General features: G+C 52.4%; 1 protein-coding gene across 1 annotated transcript in view; it reads left to right on the forward strand.

Moving 5' to 3' along the window:
* The window catches only part of LOC310843361 (uncharacterized protein), a 172,562-nt gene that overhangs the window by 43,958 nt on the left and 109,642 nt on the right, over positions 1–18,962 (forward strand). Inside the window, exon 4 of the mRNA XM_083736624.1 lies at positions 13,578–13,704. Within this exon, the coding sequence (XP_083592750.1) occupies positions 13,578–13,704 (127 nt within the window). The remainder of the gene's footprint in view (positions 1–13,577; positions 13,705–18,962) is intronic.

The following is an 18,962-nucleotide window of genomic DNA, read 5'->3' on the forward strand; positions in this document are numbered from 1 at the left end:
CAAGGTCAATCTCTGGTTCTCAGAATCCTTATCTTGCAGCTGGAGACCTCCCAGTTACACTTCTATAACAGTTTCAAAAGCTCCCTCTAGAGGGAAACAGTCTCCACTTGTATCAGTTCTTTCAAGCACAACTCAAGCAATAAACATAGTTTCGATTTTCAGTTACTTTTTCCTCCATTTTAAATGCAGAAGAGGACAATGGAAACAGTATCTTACTCTTATTTTAGCTAGCTGTCAAATCCGTTCTGTCAATAAACTTTCCCCAAATGTCATCTGGCAGCCCATTCCCAGGTTCAGAGCTGTGGTAATTTGATTTTCCCCTCACTCCTGCAGGCTTACTAAGTTCAAAATTTCCCCCCTCTTCACCTGCTTCCAAGGGGTTTTTTGTATTTTTAACTGATGGAGATTTAAGCCTTTGTCAAGAGCTTTCAAAGACTTTAACTTGTAACGTCTTTGCTTCAGTCTATTTACAAAAGCGGAAGGCGGACTTCCTGTTTATGACCTTCCCGCTTCGGCGCCAAATCAAGGTGTTTAAAGATCCAATTTTCCGTTCTACTCACGGGTAGTTGTTCAAAATCCAATTGTCCACAGGAAAAAAGTCAGCGCTCTCCAGCAACAACAATGCGTCTTCACTCCGTGAAAGAAGCAGTCGATTCAAAGCACCGCGCCACTCACCCCACGTCGCTCCGGATCCCCAAAACAGGGTTTCCCCACGAGTAGGGGAGGCGCAAAAGGTGCCAGCCGAATCCCAGGTTCACAAGCTTCTCCCGCTTGTGATTTCAATGGGTCTCCGCCTTCGCTGTGGCGGTCAGACCCTGTTTTTCATGGAGTAAGTTCCTCCTGATCGGAGCAGCTCTGCCATTGCTGGAGGTGCCAACCCAAAATACACCAATTCTCATGAAATAAAAGTTATCAAACGTCCACAACAATTAAAATTTAAGTCCAACTAATTACTCCTTCCGGGGTCATCCTCTTCTGTTCTTCTGCTGCTTATAAACTTAGTCTTTCAATAAAATCCCAACAGCTCTCTCTTCTAGCAGAAAGGTCAAGAAAGTCTCTTTGTTTCTAGCCACTTGCTGGCTTAATCCACACAAAAAAGGGGGGGAGAGAAGAAGAAGAAGAAAAAGATATTTTTATAAGGAAAAAGGAGACTTCTTTACCCAATGCTCAGTTTCTAGCCACTTGCTGGCTTAATCCATCAAAGTATTTAATTATAGGGGTTGTTTCCTCTTCATGAAAAAGCAAAGTTCCCTTTTCTCCCCCCCCCCAACTCAGTCTTTTAAAGGCCAGCAAAGTTCTAATAAAACCTAACCAGCACAACCTTGAGCCTTCAAATGCATTTCTAAGGAGAAGTTGAGATTAGTCAAAGTTCAGCAAATCTTTGGGTTTTTTTCTGATTTCAATCTTTCCGCTGCAGTAATGGAGCCTCTGGCACCATTTAAAGCTCTCTCCACTTCACTTTTCACTCCAAGTTCATTCACAAAAGATTACTATTCCTTGGGCTGGAGTTCAGCACAATATTTTCTCCCTCTGAGCTTCAGAAATCTTCCCAAGTTCTAGATACAAGGTCCTTTTTTATAACTCCTCTCTTGTTAAGTTGTTTCAAAATGCCAGTTGCCTCAGTACATTGTTTCTGAGGACTTTCACTTTTGTACTTACTTAGCAGGAACTTTCACTTCCGTCTTCTTCCTTGTAACTTTGTTCTCTGCACCATTTTCTCACCGCTGAAGGGACGGACTCCCTTTACACATCCCTCAGCAATCCAAATCTTCTCTTTTAATTTCCAATATTTTCATGGATAAATTTATCCTGTGAGCTTTATGTTCGTTCTTTTCTCTGGAAGCTTACCGCTTTCCTCTGAAGCTCAAGACAGTGCAGCACCAAGCTGGCAGTGCCTTCCCTTTCGTGTCTGCTGCTCTATCCTGTCCTCGGATTTTTGGCTAAACCTGGGTAACAGGAGAACCTGCCTGGACGCCGCTGGGTACCCTGTCCCTCAAGGAAACCCCCTTGAGGTTTTGAGGTCTGCAGAGTCCTTGTGGAATCTCTAAAAAGCCCCCGTGCTGCTTGGAATCCCCCGAGGGGATATTCTGCGCTTCTTCTGATGGAGAGATGCAAAATGGAGCCAAGCAGAGTTGTAGTTGTTGGAGGGCTGGACTAGGAGGACCTGGGAGAGCAGGGTTCTAATCCCCCTTTCAGCCATGAAGCTCCCTGGTGGACCTTGGGCCAGCCTAGCCTACTTCACAGGGCTGCTGGTTCTGTTAGATTGCAAACCACCTGAAAGAGTCTCCTGCTTCTGTTTTCTGCAGACGCAATAGAGGTGGTGAAGCAGGTCCTCTTCACTGTCGCTATCGCCACTTGGTAGGCTCGACATTGAGCTCTAACCCGTGTCCGGTCAGATTCGGAATGAGTTTTCCGCCACCAGCTCTCTAGCCGTCTCAGTGATTGTTTCATTGCCCTCAGCTCTGGGGAAAACCACGGGGCTGTCCGCGCTCCATGCAATCGGAGATGGCGCTTTGGAGCCAAACGGTCAATAACCCTGGTTAACCTCACATTCCAGCGGGACACCAGGGAATCAGTTGAAAGGTCATTAACATGGGATAAAACTGTGAGGAGAATCAGAACTTACAGGGTTAAACAGTTCTGAGTGACGTCTCACATTCTGAGGCGTGCTATATGCACATACGGGAGTGTTTCTCTGTGTGTATGTTCTCTTTCGCTTTTGACGGAGAAGCGGAAGCATGCCAGCCAATTCGCCGGGCTGATTTACGATGTTATTCTACTCATTAAAGACTATTGGAGATAAGAGAAAAGCCTGCATCCAGTTTGATTTATTTTCCACACACAGCAACAGTTTTTCCCCGCTGCGTGAACTCTGCTAGGACTAAGCTAAGAAAGCTGAAGTTGTTTTGATCGGCACGGACAGCCAGTGGCGCAGCAAGGAAACGTGCTGGACGCCATTTTGACCCAACAGGTTATGGGAAGTCAGCCAAGCTTTGGAGGCTGTTGCCAAGTCGTGCCTGTGTGTGTGTGTGAGAAGCTAGCTGAGCTGGAGCCAGTTGGAGCTTTTGCCTAACGTTTTGAGGCAGAGGAGCTCGCTGGGAGGATCTGATCTGCAGAACCGGGTGCCGGAGGAGCTGCTGTTACATGAGTAGGCTGAGCCCCGGGGGAGAAGATGGCAGATGGCCAGGAGTCATATTCCGTCCTGTTTGAAAAGCTCACAACCCAGTCCTGGGATATCTGGGTTAGAAGAGTAAGGGGATGGTTTTTGGCCACAGGGCTCTGGAGTATAGCCCAGAAGGAGCCGGCACCACCCATGCCAGTTGCTGCTGAGGATGACGCAGCAGGCTTTGAGGCTGCTTTGCTGGAGGATAGAGAGCAGAGAATGCAAAGGGAGCTCTGCATGTTGAAAGCAAGCATGGATGCTTTGCTGTTGCCCCACTTGGAGGGCGTTGAGTCGGCTCAGGCTGCCTGGGAGGTGCTGAGGAGTCTGTGTAAAAGCTCAGCAGGAGACCAGGGCCGGGAGAAAGCCAAGAGCCCAGAGGGGGCGGCTGGTCATGTCCCTGAAGTCACAGCCTCAAGGAGAGCTGTAGAAAAAGTTGGGGGGGGCAGAGAAGACCAAAAGCAAGTTTGTAAAGTTTTCCACTGTGTGTGACGAGGAAGAGGGGGCAGAGCTGGCACAGAGAGCCCATCCGGTTGCAGAGGGGGGCCAGGCCAGCTGGAGGCCCAGTTCAGGTTTTTTCCACTCGTCGCTGCTTAATCTGTAAGCCTGTTTACCATTTGCGTCGATCTTGTCCGTGGAGAGCCAGAGAGGCTGAGCAGGATGTCTCCAAGGTCGCTTCCCATGGCAGTCAGCCAGGTTTCCATGGCAGCCAGTCCAGGAGAGGGGGCCAGCGTGGGAATGCGCAGGGAGGACGTGACACAGGAAATGTGGAGGACGGTTCTTATCTAGCCTCCATGGCAACGCTAAGGGACAACTCCAGTGAGGGCAGAGTGCTGCGTTGGGTTATAGACTCAGGAGCGAGTCACCATCTGATTCCAGCGCCACCTAGTGGTGAAATGTGGAACTGCAGGGCTGTTTCAACTGGGAAGACAGTCGTTTTTGCTGATGGGTCACAGAGGCTTTTAACTACTGTTGGAAATGTGTTTGTTTCTTTTTTGCAGGCGGAGCTGGAGGTCTACGTTGTGCCTGGAATGAAACATTGTCTTTTATCTGTATCTTCTCTTTTACAGGAAGGGTACAAGGTTTGCTTTGAAAATAATGTCTGTTCTATTTCCAGGGGTGGGAGACAACTGGTCAGTGTTGCATGTCAGAACAACCTCTTTGTTCTGGAGACACCTCTGGAGGGTGAGGGGGAAGCTGAGACAGCACAGGCGAAGTGTGCAAATGTTCCCACTCATGATTCATGTGCTCATTTGTGGCACAGGAGAATGTCACATGGCTGTTGGAAAGATATCCAGAAGTTGCCCGAATGCACTGTAGGTTGCAAGATGAAAGCATGTGACAAATTCCTAGGTTGTAGGGCATGCAGAAGGGCAATGGTAAAAGGGTGCAGTTATCCCAGATCGGAGAGGGTAACCACAAAGCCTTTTGAGCTTGTGCACACAGACCTTTGTGGTCCCATGCCAGAGAGTCTGGGCGGGGCCAGATTTGCACTGACGCTGACAGATGATTTTACCCAGAACGCGTGGGTCTTCTCGCTGAAACGCAAAAGCGAGGCAGCGCAACTGATCAAAGATTGGGTTGCGGCGGTGGAACTACAGTTTTCCACTAAGGTGCAGAGCTTCCAGAGTGACCGAGGCGCAGAGTTCACTGGGTCTGCTCTGCAGAGTTTCTTCCGCCAGAAGGGAATACGTCACAGGTTGACGGTTGCTTGTTCTCCTCAGGAGAGTGGTGTGGCGCAGCACAGGAGCAAGGCACTAGCTGAAGCAGCTGACGCTTTACTGTTTGACTCTGGTTTGCCTCAGAGCTTTTGGGCCGAAGCCTGGAAGGCGGCCAATTTCACGATGAACAGGTCCTACAATTCAGTGGTAGGTGACACCCCGTATTTCTTGCTCCACGGAATGAAGCCGAAGGTGCATTTCTTCCGTGTCCTTGGTTCTGAAGCGTGGGTGCTTGTGCCAAAGGTTCAACGAAAGAAAGGTGACCCGAGGTCCCGGAAAATGATCTTTTGTGGGTACGAGCCTGAGACAAAGGGGTGGAGGTTTGCATATCCAGATGGTGATCAGTCCAGGATTCTAGTCAGCAGAAATGCTGAGTTCTGTGAGCAGAATGGTTGGTCAAGGATCCATGCGAATCCTGACGTTCTCTCAGAATGTCTGCTTGATTCTGATGAGGAGGGAGAGGCAGAAGCTGAACCTGTTGATGAGGACCAGGTCGCTGACCAGGGTCAAGAACAGGATTGGGCATTTCCACAGGTTGTTAAAAGAGAGCCCAAGAGTGAGCCTTCGTCTCCCGTTAGCAAAGTTCAGAAGGCCCGAAGACGCAGTAAGTCAGAGGGGGAGTCTTCTGGTACCAGTGACACACTTGCTGGCCCCAGTGGGTCAGAAGGAGCACTTGAGACAGTGCTCAGGCGTTCCGCACGCACGACAAAGGGGGTACCACCTGAGAGGTTTCAGGTCATCAGCGCGTGGGTTGGTTTCGAACAGTGTGAACCTGAGAGTTTTGAGGAGGTTCAACAGTTGCCTGAGACAAAAGCCAGGAAGGGGCAAGAGGCAATGGGAAAGGAGTTGAACTCAATGAGGTCTTTAGATGTGTGCTCGACCACGAAGCTGCCAGAGGGCAAGCAGGCTGAGAGCTGTGCACACACAGATAGACAGATGCAAGGCTTTGCCAAAGAGCTTGGCAAGAAGTTCCGGAGGTCTGACTGTGCAGAGGTCAGAACGCCCATGGAGTCCACCTCTGTGAAGGGTTGTGTTTGGGGAGAGCTATACTCACAGTTTCCCTCAGGATGCAAGATGAGAGGGGGTGTGAGGAGAATCAGAACTTACAGGGTTAAACAGTTCTGAGTGACGTCTCACATTCTGAGGCGTGCTATATGCACATACGGGAGTGTTTCTCTGTGTGTATGTTCTCTTTCGCTTTTGACGGAGAAGCGGAAGCATGCCAGCCAATTCGCCGGGCTGATTTACGATGTTATTCTACTCATTAAAGACTATTGGAGATAAGAGAAAAGCCTGCATCCAGTTTAATTTATTTTCCACACACAGCAACAGTTTCCCCCCGCTGCGTGAACTCTGCTAGGACTAAGCTAAGAAAGCTGAAGTTGTTTTGATCGGCACGGACAGCCAGTGGCGCAGCAAGGAAACGTGCCGGACGCCATTTTGACCCAACGAAAACATCCCCTACCACTCTCTGGAAACGATTTGGAGCCATTAAGTGGTGGGGTGGGCCAACCAAGTTGGTCCCACCTCCCTCCAGAGGGGAAGGGTTGCGGAGAAGTCCAGTTGTACCAGGAATGATCTGACCATAGCACTTCTTTTGTCACACTTTTTCTTAGTGTCAGATTACCCACATCCACAGAGGTGAACACTAGGTCTAAGGTATGTCTGCAACTATGAGTTGGGCCAAACTTAGGGACAGCCCCATGGAGCCCATGCTTTCCACGAAGTCCCGAGTGGCCCCTTGTAAGGTCGTGATGACATGGATGTTAACCCCCCAGACAACTAAAATTGCTGTCTCCATGAGAACATCCACCACAACCTGAAGCAGCTCGGGCAGGGAATCCTTGGTGCAGCGGGGGGTTTGGTATCCCCAAAGGAATCCTGTACTGCCCCTATTGCCCAATATGCAGAGCATGCACTCAGAAAACTAGGTCTTCCCAGTCGGACGCCTGGTGCAAGCTAGTGACTTCCTAAAAATCACTGCAACCCTCCCTCCCCGCCCACATGACCTGGGTTGCTGTGCGTAAGAGAAACCTGGTGGACAAGCTGTGGCAAGGACAGGCCCATCTGCTTCATCCAACCAAGTCTCTGTTACACATGCCAGGTCAAGTCCTCCATCCATGATCAAGTCATGGATGACAGCCATCTTGTGAGCCATTGACCTGGCATTGCACAGCAGCCCCTTCAGGTCATGAGGGTCTCCCTTGCTGATTCCAGTATCCTTCCGGTCAAGACCAGAACCGGAGGCAGGGATAGTCCTCAAAGAACGAATAAACCTGCCTCCTCGGTAATGACATGGTCTGGTCTTAGCATAACTCCTCCACTCGTGTTAGCAGCTCCTCTCCCACTTTCCTGCTTCAAAGCAACCATGGAGGAGAGAAGGAAGGGGACCATGGATCCTCTGCTAGCGACGGCAGCGGATTTTCTCCTCCCGGGCTCCCTTTGAAGCAGCAAAGTGGGAGAGGAGCAGCTTACAGCTCCTCTCCCACTTTGCTGCTTCAAAGTGGAGGGAATTTGTTGCGAGCCTTCCCTCCTCCGTGGCTTGCTTTGAAGCAGGGTGCAGGGGTGCAGGGGGGAAAGAAGGCAGGAAATAGATGCCGGGCAGGAAGACACAACCACACTTTGACCACTGGAAAGTCCACTTCAGCCTCCCCAGATTTCCACTGAGACGGCCAGGCTAATCTCGATGGCCATAAGAGCTGGAAACTTGCATGGACTGTTTATTTAAAGACGAAAACATGCACACACGTGAAAGAAATCCCCCCAGGTTCCTGGACACAACCCATGCTTGATATTCACACAGGTTACATGGATGGCATTGGCAGCTGGAGGAGCAGCACGGTTAAAGAGCAAGTCCTGGTTTCAAGCTGAAGATCAGCTCTTTCGTGGTGGCCTCAAACAACCCTTTGGCTGCAACGGGAATCCCTCCCTCCCTTAATTCAGGATGCTACAGTCTACAGATGCTGTGGCTGCCTGCCCTTTCCCCTGAGCTGTAAAAAGCACCTTCAAGAGGGTGATGGGAGGTGACACAGTCGTCTTCCAGATGTGCAAAGAACCACCCTCGCCACACTAAACGGGACAGCAAGCCTCACACTCAGATCTGAAGCATAAATGGGAACCTAGGAAGCTGCCTTATAAGGAGTCGGACCCACCACTCCATCTAGCTTAGTAACGGCAACACTGACTGGCAGCAGTTTGCCAGAGTATCAGGCCTGGAGAAGCTGGGGATTGAGCGTGTGGTGTTCTGCATGCAAAGCTGCTGAGGTTACAGCTGGTCCCTTTAAAAACAAACTAAGATTGTAGTCCTCATGGTTCTGAAGAAAGGGCTAATTTAAACAGGAACAGAGTACCACGTCAGGACCCTCCCGGAGCCCACTGAGCTCAGTTTTGTCTTCACTGATGGGCAGAGGCTCGCCAGGGTTTCAGGAGACCCACCCTCAGCCCTGTCCGGAGAAGCTTTCAAGGACTGAACTTGGGATCTTCTCCATGCTCTCCCCATTGAGCTATGATGGCTCCCTCCCCTGCTCCTCTGCAGGAGGCCTATCTCGGCTTGTCATTATAATGTATATATGTCAAGGGCTTTGAGATGCATATAAAGTCAGGCTCAGCATTATTAACTGGACGTAGATAAGCCATGGTTCCCCTTCCTTCCCTCCTCTGAGGCTCCCTTTAAAGCAGCAACGCGGATAGGAGCCACCCACTTTGCTGCCTTAAATAGTTTAGTACAACATTTTATTCAGAATTTTTTTTTTTCATGTTTTCCTCCTCTAAAAACTAGGTGTGCCCTATGGAGTGAAAAATACGGTAATCCCCAGCACCAGCTAAACGTTTATCCCACCCCCAACAAAGGAAAAAAACCAACACCCAGCATTTAAAGCACCACAGATTAAAAACTATTTTAAAAGATTTGCCCCAGCCCCTGAGCTTCTTCCAGTGAGTCTGGGCTCCCCAGGATCCACAGCAGGGCAAGGTCCCTCCGGCCCCCCAGGGGTCTCTGCTGATGAGCAGGGGGAGTCTGGTCCTCGCCCCCCCCCCAGTCCAGGAGGGAAAAGGCCTTGCAGGGAGCAGGTCTTCCTTCCAGCACTCAGGGCAGCAGCAGCCCTGGAGATTTGGAAGGATTTGAGGTGATGCATCCTCGGTCTGCGTCTCCTGTGTTCTGTGTTTCAAATGTCTCTGAGATCTCTTGAGGAAGGGAGGGAGATGCTCAGAGTCCAGCCAAGAGGCTCACCCCCAAAAGGGTATCTGGCCAGTGGCGGAGCCAGGGGGCAGCTGCCCCCCCCCCATATCCATTAAAAATAATAAGAATCTGAGGTTCTGCCAAGCGAGAGAGGGCTGAGCAGGATGGACTCGGGATTGCAAGGGTTAAAGGGAACCGAGCTGCCTTCCCAGAGAGGACAGGAAGCAAGGGGGGGCAGGTCCTCCAGAGCCAAGCCCCCTCCCTCCCCAGTCCTTCCCTGCTTTGGTGTCTGTCCTGCAAGTGCTGCCTCGCTGTCCCCTCCTGGGATCTGGTGAGTCTCCTCTCTCTCCCCCCCCCAGAGGGTGCAGTGGGGAGACGGGGGTCCAAGGGCTGCAACAAGGGAGGGGGCCTGGGGGGCCGGATCTGCTCCTGCAAGGGGGGGGGGGACACCCCAAGTCAGGGACGGGAGGGTCCTGCCAGGGAGGGGCCAGGTCTGCCACGCTCTCCTTCCTGGAGATCAGAGGATCCCAAACTCACTTGGCCCTCTACCCCTCCCTCCCCCCCCCTTCAGAAAAGATCTCCCTTCTTTAAACAAAGGGGTCCCTGGGACTTTAACTCTGTGTGACGTCGCTCAGCCTCATTGCACAACGGACGAAAAATGTGCAAATGGTTTTCCAAAGCTGGACGAGGAGGTGGACTAGGCCCCCCCCCCAAAAAAAGGTGGTAGAGAAAGGCCAGGAATAAAGAGAGGGATCCCAGCCCATAGTCTGGCTGCTGCATTGGGGACCAGTTTCCCAGTCATCTCCAAGGGCAGCTCCCCACGGAGGCCACTGCAGCAATCCCCTCGCACCCAGAGCAGGGCATCCCAGGACCACATCCTCTCTCTCCCAAAGGGATTGTTGCTGGCAAAGCAGCCGGAAATGGGCGCTGCTACTCCATGAGCCTCCAGGGACCTTGGCATCAATGCCTGTGTGTGTGTTGAGCTATCTAAGAGAATAATCATAATAAATTGGCCGCCTAAATTTCAAGAGAGATGTCTTTGGACCCTGTCCACTTGGCTCTCAGGGGGTTGGCCAGATACATACCTGGCCCTCAGAGCGAAGAAAAAGGGACCCCACCCCAGAATTCTGTCTTGAGAGTGGCAGAGATACCAAGTGCAAGAAAAGGAGACAGAAGCAGGGGAGAAATGTGCCCAGAAGTGGGGGTGGGGGGAGAGCAACTCCTGAGGACCCCCGGGTGAGGACCCCCACCAGAGCCAAGAATCCATTTCCCACAAGATACAAATGACTCCCTTGTCAGTCAATTCTGACTTCATGTATTGACTGGAAGGCAGGAGAAACCAGGCTGATTCATCTCCCAGAAATCCCTTCCGTTGCCTCCACATTTTGCATTGCAATCTTCCTTCTAGGAGAGCTAGAGGCTGCTTTCTCCTTCTTCTTTTTCTCCTCCTCTTTATAAAGAAGATCTCTCATGGTTTGGGCTGTAACAGAACAATGTATTTGCTTTGTAGGATTTGCTAGAGCTTCTCCTTAAGACAGACAGAACTTGGCAGAAGACCAAAGGGTTCCTTCCGATCTCTCAGAGGCTTCCTGAGAGCACAGATGGATGAGCAAGACTCAGCTGGCCCTGGAGCAGGAAGGGGCCATGGCATCCAAACCGGGAGCAGTGGGGGATTGTGGGAAAACTCTGTGCAGAAGATCCTGGGTGAGGAGGACACCCTCCGCTCAGAGGTGCAGAGCCAGCAGGTGAGGCAGTTCTGCTTCGAGGAGGTTAAAGGACCCCGAGAGGTTTGCAGCCGACTCTACCACCATTGCCACCAGTGGCTGAAGCCAGAAAGGCACACGAAAGCTGAGATGCTGGATCTTGTGATCTTGGAGCAGTTCCTGGCTGTCCTTCCACCGGAGATGGAGAGCTGGGTGAGGGACTGTGGAGTGGAGACCAGTTCACAGGCGGTGGCCCTGGCTGAAGGTTTCCTCCTGAGTCAGGCAGAGGAGAGAAAGCAGGTGAGAGAGACTTTCCTCCGGATACTCCCAAGGGACTCCAAACAGGACGGAGAGCATCTCATATTCCTCTATTCATGGCCCATCCTTTTTCTGGGAAGACATCCATGGAATGAGATCTAACACCCTTTAAGTCTTTGTCATTCTCTTTCTAACATTTCTCACCATCCATTCTCTGTTTTGAATCCTTGTTTCTTTTTCAGGGAAAGGATCATTTTGCAGAAATGGACCTGGATTCCTGTGAGGCCGAGAGGCCTCCGTTGGACACCAGAGAGTGGCCACTGGGTAAGGAGGAAGGTGGATTTTCTCTCTTTTGGTCTATTCTGTTCGTTTTCCAACTCATCTGTGGGTTGTTTTCATCTTGGGTTTTTTTTTTTTGAGGGGGGCACAGTTGGGACCAAGGGTCCAAAGGAAGTGAGAAGTATTTTTGCACAACTAACATGAAATGGTCACAAACGTCCAAATGCACTCAGCAGGTAAGGCTTTCTGAAAGGCCCATCTGTAGTTAGAGATGCCCTGTTTCCTCTGTGAGAGAAGCAGGCACTCCTGGCATCCTGCTTACATTTTTTCTATTGCAGGAGACAGAATGATGCCGGCAAGACCTCCTGATCCGCCTTTTCATGGGGGAAGAAGGGAAGCAGCAGCTGTGGAACCAGACCAGGTCAGGGGAAGCTGCCTGGTGGGGCCAGAGGCCGAGGGATGGAGCAATGTCATGGACTGGTTGGGCACAGAGGAATGGTGGGAGGAAGCAGCCGGGGAACCAGGAAGGGTAGATGGCTCAGAGCCGAAGGAGTGGAGGTGGAGGAAGGATGAGCAGTGAAAGGGAGAAGAGGGAGAAGCCTGGGAAGAGGAGGTGTCAGAAACTGAAATGGTAACAGGGCTTAGTGAGCTGGGAGACTCTGTGGCAGAATGCAGTGCAGAATCAGAGGCAGAAGAGGAAGGAGGCGAGTGGGAGAGGAAGGTCGAGAGGCAGAGGTGAGTCAGGAGAAAGAGGAGCCACTGGGAGCTCCCTCTCCTTCTGCCAGAAGCCCCCCTCCTTGCTTGTCTCTCAGAGCCAGGAGACGTCTGACAATGGAGGAGCAAAGGCAGTCTGCACACTGGCGCACTGTTGAATTGCTTGCCAGAAACCCCAGAGAGGAGGGGACTTGGAAAGTTGTGGGGAGCCGGGGGCCTTCACTCTCAGCAACTGATTTCATTGAGGAAGATGCTCGGGGAATGAGCTGCTGTTCTCTTGAGGCCCGAAACTCAGCCAAGTCTGTGAATATCATTTTCTTGCTGATAAAGAGTTAACTCTGGCTGTGAAGTGTGGGATTTCCTAACCATATATCTCTGTGACTCCAGCCTTCTCAATATCACCAGTAGGATTCATCTGTAGTTGCAGTTTTCATAGAATCCTAGAGTTGAAAGGGACCCCAAGGGTCATCAGGTCCCACCCCCTGCATTGCAGGAGTCTCAGCTAGATAATCCAAGACAGATGGCCATCCAGACTAGGCTTATTTTATTTCTAGATTGATCACTGAATAGGCTTCTAAGCAGTGCACAAATGAGAACAAATAGTGGCCATGAGCCCCTGGAATTTCGCTCTAGGGCATTGGAAGGAACCTCCCCAGAACAGCACACAAGGAGAGGAGAAAGTGGATCCTTCCATCGGGGAAACTGGAATGTTTGTGTAGGGGGGACTCCCTGGTCCTGAATGGCGTAACTGCCCCTAAAAGACCAGGTGCGCAGCCTGGGAGTCATTTTGGACTCACAGCTGTCCATGGAGGCGCTGGTCAATTCTGTGTCCAGGGCAGCTGTTTACCAGCTCCATCTGGTCCATAGGATGATACCCTTCCTGCCTACGTTCTGTCTCGCCAGAGTGGTGCATGCTCTAGTTATGCAATGCACTTTACATGGGGCTACCTTTGAAGGTGACCTGGAAACTACAACTAATCCAGAATGCGGCAGCTGGACTAGTGGTGACTAGAAGAGGCCACCAAGACCATATAACACCGGTTGTGAAAAACCTGCATTGGCTCCCAGTCCGTTTGGTGCTGACCTTGAAAGCCCTAAATGACCTTGGCCCAGTAGACCTGAAGGAGCGTCTCCACCCCCATCATTCTGCCCAGACATGGAGATCCATCTCCGAGGGCCTTCTGGCGGTTCCCTCACTGCCCAAAGCCAAGTTACTGGGGACTAGGAAGAGGGCCTTGTCAGTAGTGGCACCCGCCCTGTGAAACCCCCTCCCATAAGATGTCAAGGAAATAAACAACTATCTGACTTTTAGAAGACATCTGAAGGCAGCCCTGTTTAGGGAAGTTTTTATTATTTGATGTTTTATTCTGCTTTTATTGCTTTGTTGAAAGCCACCAGAGTGGCTGGGGAAACCCAGCCAGATGGGTGCGGTATAAATAAATCATCATCATCAAAATGTGCAGCAAAGCTATCCTATTGAAACAACACAGCAATTTATAGGCAGTTTTCTGTAGCAGATCATATTTCTGCTGTCTCAGAGGACAACATTTCCCTTTTTCTTTTAGGGTCCAGTGTGCTTTGAAGATGTTGCTGTTCATTTCACGGACGAGGAGTGGGCGTTGCTGGATCCTGACCAGAGAGCTCTGCATAAGGACGTCATGGAGGAGAATCGTGGGATCGTGGCCTCTCTTGGTAAGCCTCTGTGTGGGAAAGTCATATCTGCCTGGAAATTCAAAAAATACCTCTATGTGACAAACCTCACATATTTTCACAGAGCTCAACAGCGCCCCCTACTGTTGGAAAAACGCCCAGGAAGGCCACCACCTTCCCAAGACACTGGGGTGTCTCTCCGGTGGTCTCTCTCTGGCTGTAAATCTTCCTCAGTCCAGAGAGACCAGTGATAAGCGACCCCTCCCTCCTGAGAGGAGTATGCTCGTCTTCTGGCATCTCATTGCAGAAGAAAAAGACAATCAGTAGCTATAAACTACTTTATTTACAGTCCATATATACAGAGAACCCACCAGCATGTCCACTCTCTCTCTCAGCAGCAGTACAGAACAACATCTCACACAGAAGTGAAAGTGACTTCTATCGCAGTACTCAACAGTACTGAGACTTCCTGTCTCACGCTCTCAGACACTCACATGATATAAACAACCATAGTGCTACTTGCTGACCAGCTGGTGAGATAAAGATCCTAACACCTACAACACCTGGGAACCTAACACCCCCACAATAAACAGTAAATTACAGTTCTTTTCTGAGAACCATCTTCCTCCTGTTCTGCCTCTTTATACCATGGTTGGGCTGGTCTGAACTGCCCAGGCCATTTTAAATGTCAGCTTCAGAGTTGTTAGGAAAGATAAGTAGCTTCTGTCAGGTTTTCTGTTTTTGATTTTGCTGCTATCAGTCTTGGGTTGACCAAAGAGATGACTGGAATTGGAGATGGAGGGGATGCCATGACTGGGCCAAACAAAATCCGTCCCAGAGAAGAGCCAGGATGATTGACTCTCAGGCAATACTAGCAGTAGTAATAATAATAATTATTAATAATTGTCAGGACTGCCGCTAGGTCCCAGCTCACAGAGGACCAACGCCCAGTGGATATTATATACAAAAGTCTTTATTGAAGTTTAGTTTCCATTTCCAAGCTCTGGGCGCGCAGGCCCACGTCTTAACGCTAGACCGGCTAAGTCCCCTCTGACTCACTGCTCCACCCACACCAGTTTAAGATTCTAGCCCGGCTCCACCTCTTGCGCTGCTCTTTCCTGCGTTGGGTCCTTCTGCCCTCTGGGGTTCCCTCCTTCCTGGACTCCTCTGACGCGGAGCCTCCTGAGTCTTGCCCCTCCCTCCGGCGGGCTTTAGGACCTGGCTCCCTTCCCGGGCTCCCCGCTGTGCCGCGCTCCTGTACATTTGAACTTGGCGCGCGCGCCCAGCCGGTGACTTTCCTTCTGACCGTTTCCCCGCTTCCTGATGTGGGTGTTGCCAAACCTGACTCCTCTCCTCCCTCTGGTGGTGAGGACACTGGTCCCGACTCCTGGGACTCCCCCTCCCCACTGCGCTCTGGTGGAGACGCTGGCCCTGATCTCCAGCTGCTGTTCAGAGACTCCCCGCTGGCCCCTCCCTCTTGAGGTTTCTCCCTTGGAATCTCCCTTGCTCTGGCCACCGGCGCTCCCTTCTGTGAGTCCTCCGATTCGCTAGAGAGGCTTGTGGAATAACTCTGGCCACTGTCACTGCCTGCGCCCCCCTCGTACTCCTCCTCCTCACTCTCCATTTGCTCCCCCTCCTGTGTCTCTCCTTCTGAACCCCTGACATCCATCCCCCCCTCGAAGCCCCCCCTTCCCCCCTCCCCCTCTTCCGGTGCGGGTTCCGGGTGCTCCATTGTTGTAGGGGTGAGTCCAGGATACAGCTCGTCCCCTGAGGCTTGCAACCATCGAGATAAGTCCGGGAAGTCCCCCATGGGCTCGTCGACGACGACCTCCTCCGCTTCCATCTCCTGCGCGGTGTGCTCGAAATCTGCGCTCGACCCCAAATCACCCAAGAGCCCTCCTCCCCCTGTTGTTTGATGGGGGTCCACCTCCCAGGACCCCTTCGGCATGTCTCTGCGCCAGCCCACCTCGGGTTGGTCCTCCCACCAATAAGATCCCCCCGTGCCAAAACCTGAAAGTGATCCCTCCGGAGAGCTGCCTCCCGGAGCCGAGTCCTCAGCTGACGAGAAACCCCGGAAAGTGCTGGCCGAGAGTGTGGGTGTGAACAAACAATCCTCGAAAAAGCCCGCCGGCATAGGCTTGTGCGGGAAAAGTGTGTGGAATTCTTCCTTGAGCAACTGCTCTTCCACTGCGTAATCCGGCACCCACCTGTTGGCGCTGGCCGGGGTGTCCTCCGTGGCGAGAAGATATTCAATCCCGTCCTCCCCCCACCTTGAGTCTAAAATCTCAGTGGCTTCATTAAGTGGCTCCCCTTTCGGCGACCCCCCTTTTTTGGGCGCTTCTCTGAGCGGGTCTGGCGCCTTCCCCGGTGCTTGAAACCTGTGGGGCTCTCTGTAGGGCGTGAGCACTGATCTATGAAAGACCGGGTGCATTCTGGAACCCTCCGGGAGTGTCAACCGGAAGGCCACTGGGTTGATCTGCGCCTCTACTTGGTAAGGCCCTAGCTGCTTGTGCCCTAGTTTCTTCTTGGCTAACGATCTGGCTGGAACTGCTTGTGCTGCCAACCAGACCCAGTCTCCCACCTGGATGTCCTCCCCAACCCTCCTGTGTCGATCTGCCTGCACTTTGTAAGCCTGTTTTGCCAACTCTAACTGCCTCCTGAGCTGCTCGTGGATCTCCTGCAACTCCGCTGCCACTTCCTCTGCTCCCTGTGGCTCCCCCTCCCGCACTGTGTCCAGACCCGGGAAGGTTCTGGGATGCCTCCCGTAGTTGGCAAAAAATGGGGTCACTCCCGTGGACCCGTGCTTCGTGTTGTTGTAGGCAAACTCGGCCAACGGTAGATAGTCCACCCAGGTCGATGGCTGCTGGTTCGCGTAGCATCTCAGGTACTGCTGCATGATGGCGTTGACCCTTTCCGCCTGCCCGTTAGTTTGCGGGTGTCTCGCCGACGCCAGGCTGACCTTGACGTTTAGGAATCCCATCAGCTTTTGCCAGAAGTTGGAGATGAACTGGCGCCCCCGGTCGGACAAAATAGACCGTGGTAGGCCGTGCACCTTGAACACGTGGTCTATGAACATCTTAGCGGTCTGCTCGGCCGTGGCCACCTTCGCGCACGGAATGAAGTGGGCCATCTTGGTGAACAGGTCCACTACCACGAGCACTGCCGTCTTGCCCCTTGAGCTGGGTAGATCTGTGACAAAGTCCAGGGCTACCCTCTCCCACGGTACGAACGGTGTCTGTAGCGGTTCCAACAGGCCCGCCGGCGGCTGGTGCACAGGCTTAGCCCTTTGGCAGGTGTCGCACCTATTGACATAGTCCGCGACATCCCCCCGCATCTTAGGCCACCAAAAGTCTCTGGCTACTAAGTCCACCGTCTTCTCCTTGCCGAAGTGCCCCGCGCTGGGCGCGTCGTGCAGCTGTTGCAGGACCTTCGCGCGGAGGCTGTCTCCTGGTACGTAGAGGACTCCCTTGCGTAGGAGCAGGCCGTCTCGCACTTGGAATTCGTCGCCCCTCGCCTTGCCACTGCACACCTCCTCCATCTTGGCTCGGGCGAACGAGTCCGTTTGCAGCGCGCGGCGCACCGCGTCCAGGTCCACCGTGGCTGACGCGCATGCCCACGCCTGTGGTGTGAAAATGTGCTTGGCCGCCGCCGGTGCCTCTGCCTCCAGATACTGCGGTTTTCTGGACAGCGCGTCCGCCAAGACGTTGCTGTTTCCTGGGATGTACTCAATTCTGAAGTCGAAATCTGCAAAGAACTCCGCCCAGCGGATGTGTCGCTGGTTCAGGAACCTCGCCGTGCGCCAGTACTCCAAGTTCTTATGGTCTGTGCGGACCTGCACCGTGTGCTTGGCTCCGACGAGGAAGTGCCGCCACGCCTTGAAGGCTGCATGTATGGCCAGCAACTCCCTGTCCCAAATGGTGTAGTTCTGCTCCGCTTTGCTGAGTTTTCTGGAGTAGAAAGCGCACGGCCTCCAGTCCCCCTGGTGGTCTTGCTGCAACAGAACGGCTCCCACGGCCCTGTCTGAGGCGTCCGTCTCCACTCTCATGGGCCTGCTGGGATTTACGTGCAGTAGGTTCTCTTCGGAAGCGAAGAGCTGCTTGAGCTTCTGAAAGGACTGCTCTGCCTGCTCCGTCCAGATGAACCTCTTCTTCTTGGAACTGAGGGTGTCGGTGATGGCCGCTGTCTGCATGGCGAAACCCTTGATGAACTTGCGATAAAAGTTGGCAAAACCGACAAACCTCTGTACTTCCTTCCTATTGCGTGGGCTCTTCCAATCCAGTACTGCACGTACCTTGGCACCGTCCATAGCCAGTCCCTTGTCGGACAGTTTGTAGCCCAAGAAATCCACCTCCGTCTTGTCGAACTGGCACTTCTCCAGCTTGGCGTACAGCCTGTGCTCCCGCAGCCTCTGCAGAACTTCCCTAACATCTCTCTCGTGAGCCTCCGGCGATTCCGAGAAGATTAGGATGTCATCCAGGAAGCAGACACACTTCTTGTAGAGGAGACCCGCCAAGACATGATGCATGAAGGCTTGAAAGCAGTGGGAACCATTTTTTAATCCAAAAGGCATAACTCTGTATTCATAAGTGCCCAGCGGCGTAAACATGGTTGTTTTCCACTCGTCGCCTTCCCGTACGCGAATGAGATTGTACGCTCCGCGCAGATCCAACTTGGTAAAGATGCGACCCTTCCTCACCGTCGCCAGCAGGTCATCGATCTTGGGCATAGGGAATGCTGAGGGCTTGGTCTTGAGGTTCAAGAAGCGGAAATCAACGACCAGCCTCTTTTGGGGCGTGTCCCGCTTCTTTACAAAGAACACGGGACTGCCTCCTGCCGCCTTGGACTCCCGGATGAATCCCCGCTTCAGGTTGTGATCTATGAACTCCCTGAGCTCTTGCAATTCATCCTCAGACATGGAGTACAGTTTCCCCGTCGGGAGCGTCGCCCCGGGCAGGAGGTCGATCTTGCAGTCGTAGGGTCTGTGGGGTGGCAGCTTATCCGCCTCTTTCTCGCAGAAGACCTCCAAAAACTCCTTGTATTTGTTAGGCACCGCTTGCAACATGCCCAAGTTCAGCTGTGGTCCATCCTCGTGCCCCTCATCTTCCAAGTCCGCCAGGATGCAGTGTTCTGCGCAGTAAGAGGAGCCGAAGGTCAGTTGCCGCTGGTACCAAGCTAATGCCGGGCTGTGCCTATCCAGCCAACTCATTCCCAACACTATGGGCGTGTCTGACAGGCGGGTGACGTTGAAGCTGATGACCTCACGGTGGTTTCCAATGCGCATCACCATTGGCGGCGTCTGC

The sequence above is a fragment of the Podarcis gaigeae genome (genome assembly GCF_964106915.1).
Source record: "Podarcis gaigeae genome assembly, chromosome: 4".
Classification (NCBI taxonomy): domain Eukaryota; kingdom Metazoa; phylum Chordata; class Lepidosauria; order Squamata; family Lacertidae; genus Podarcis; species Podarcis gaigeae.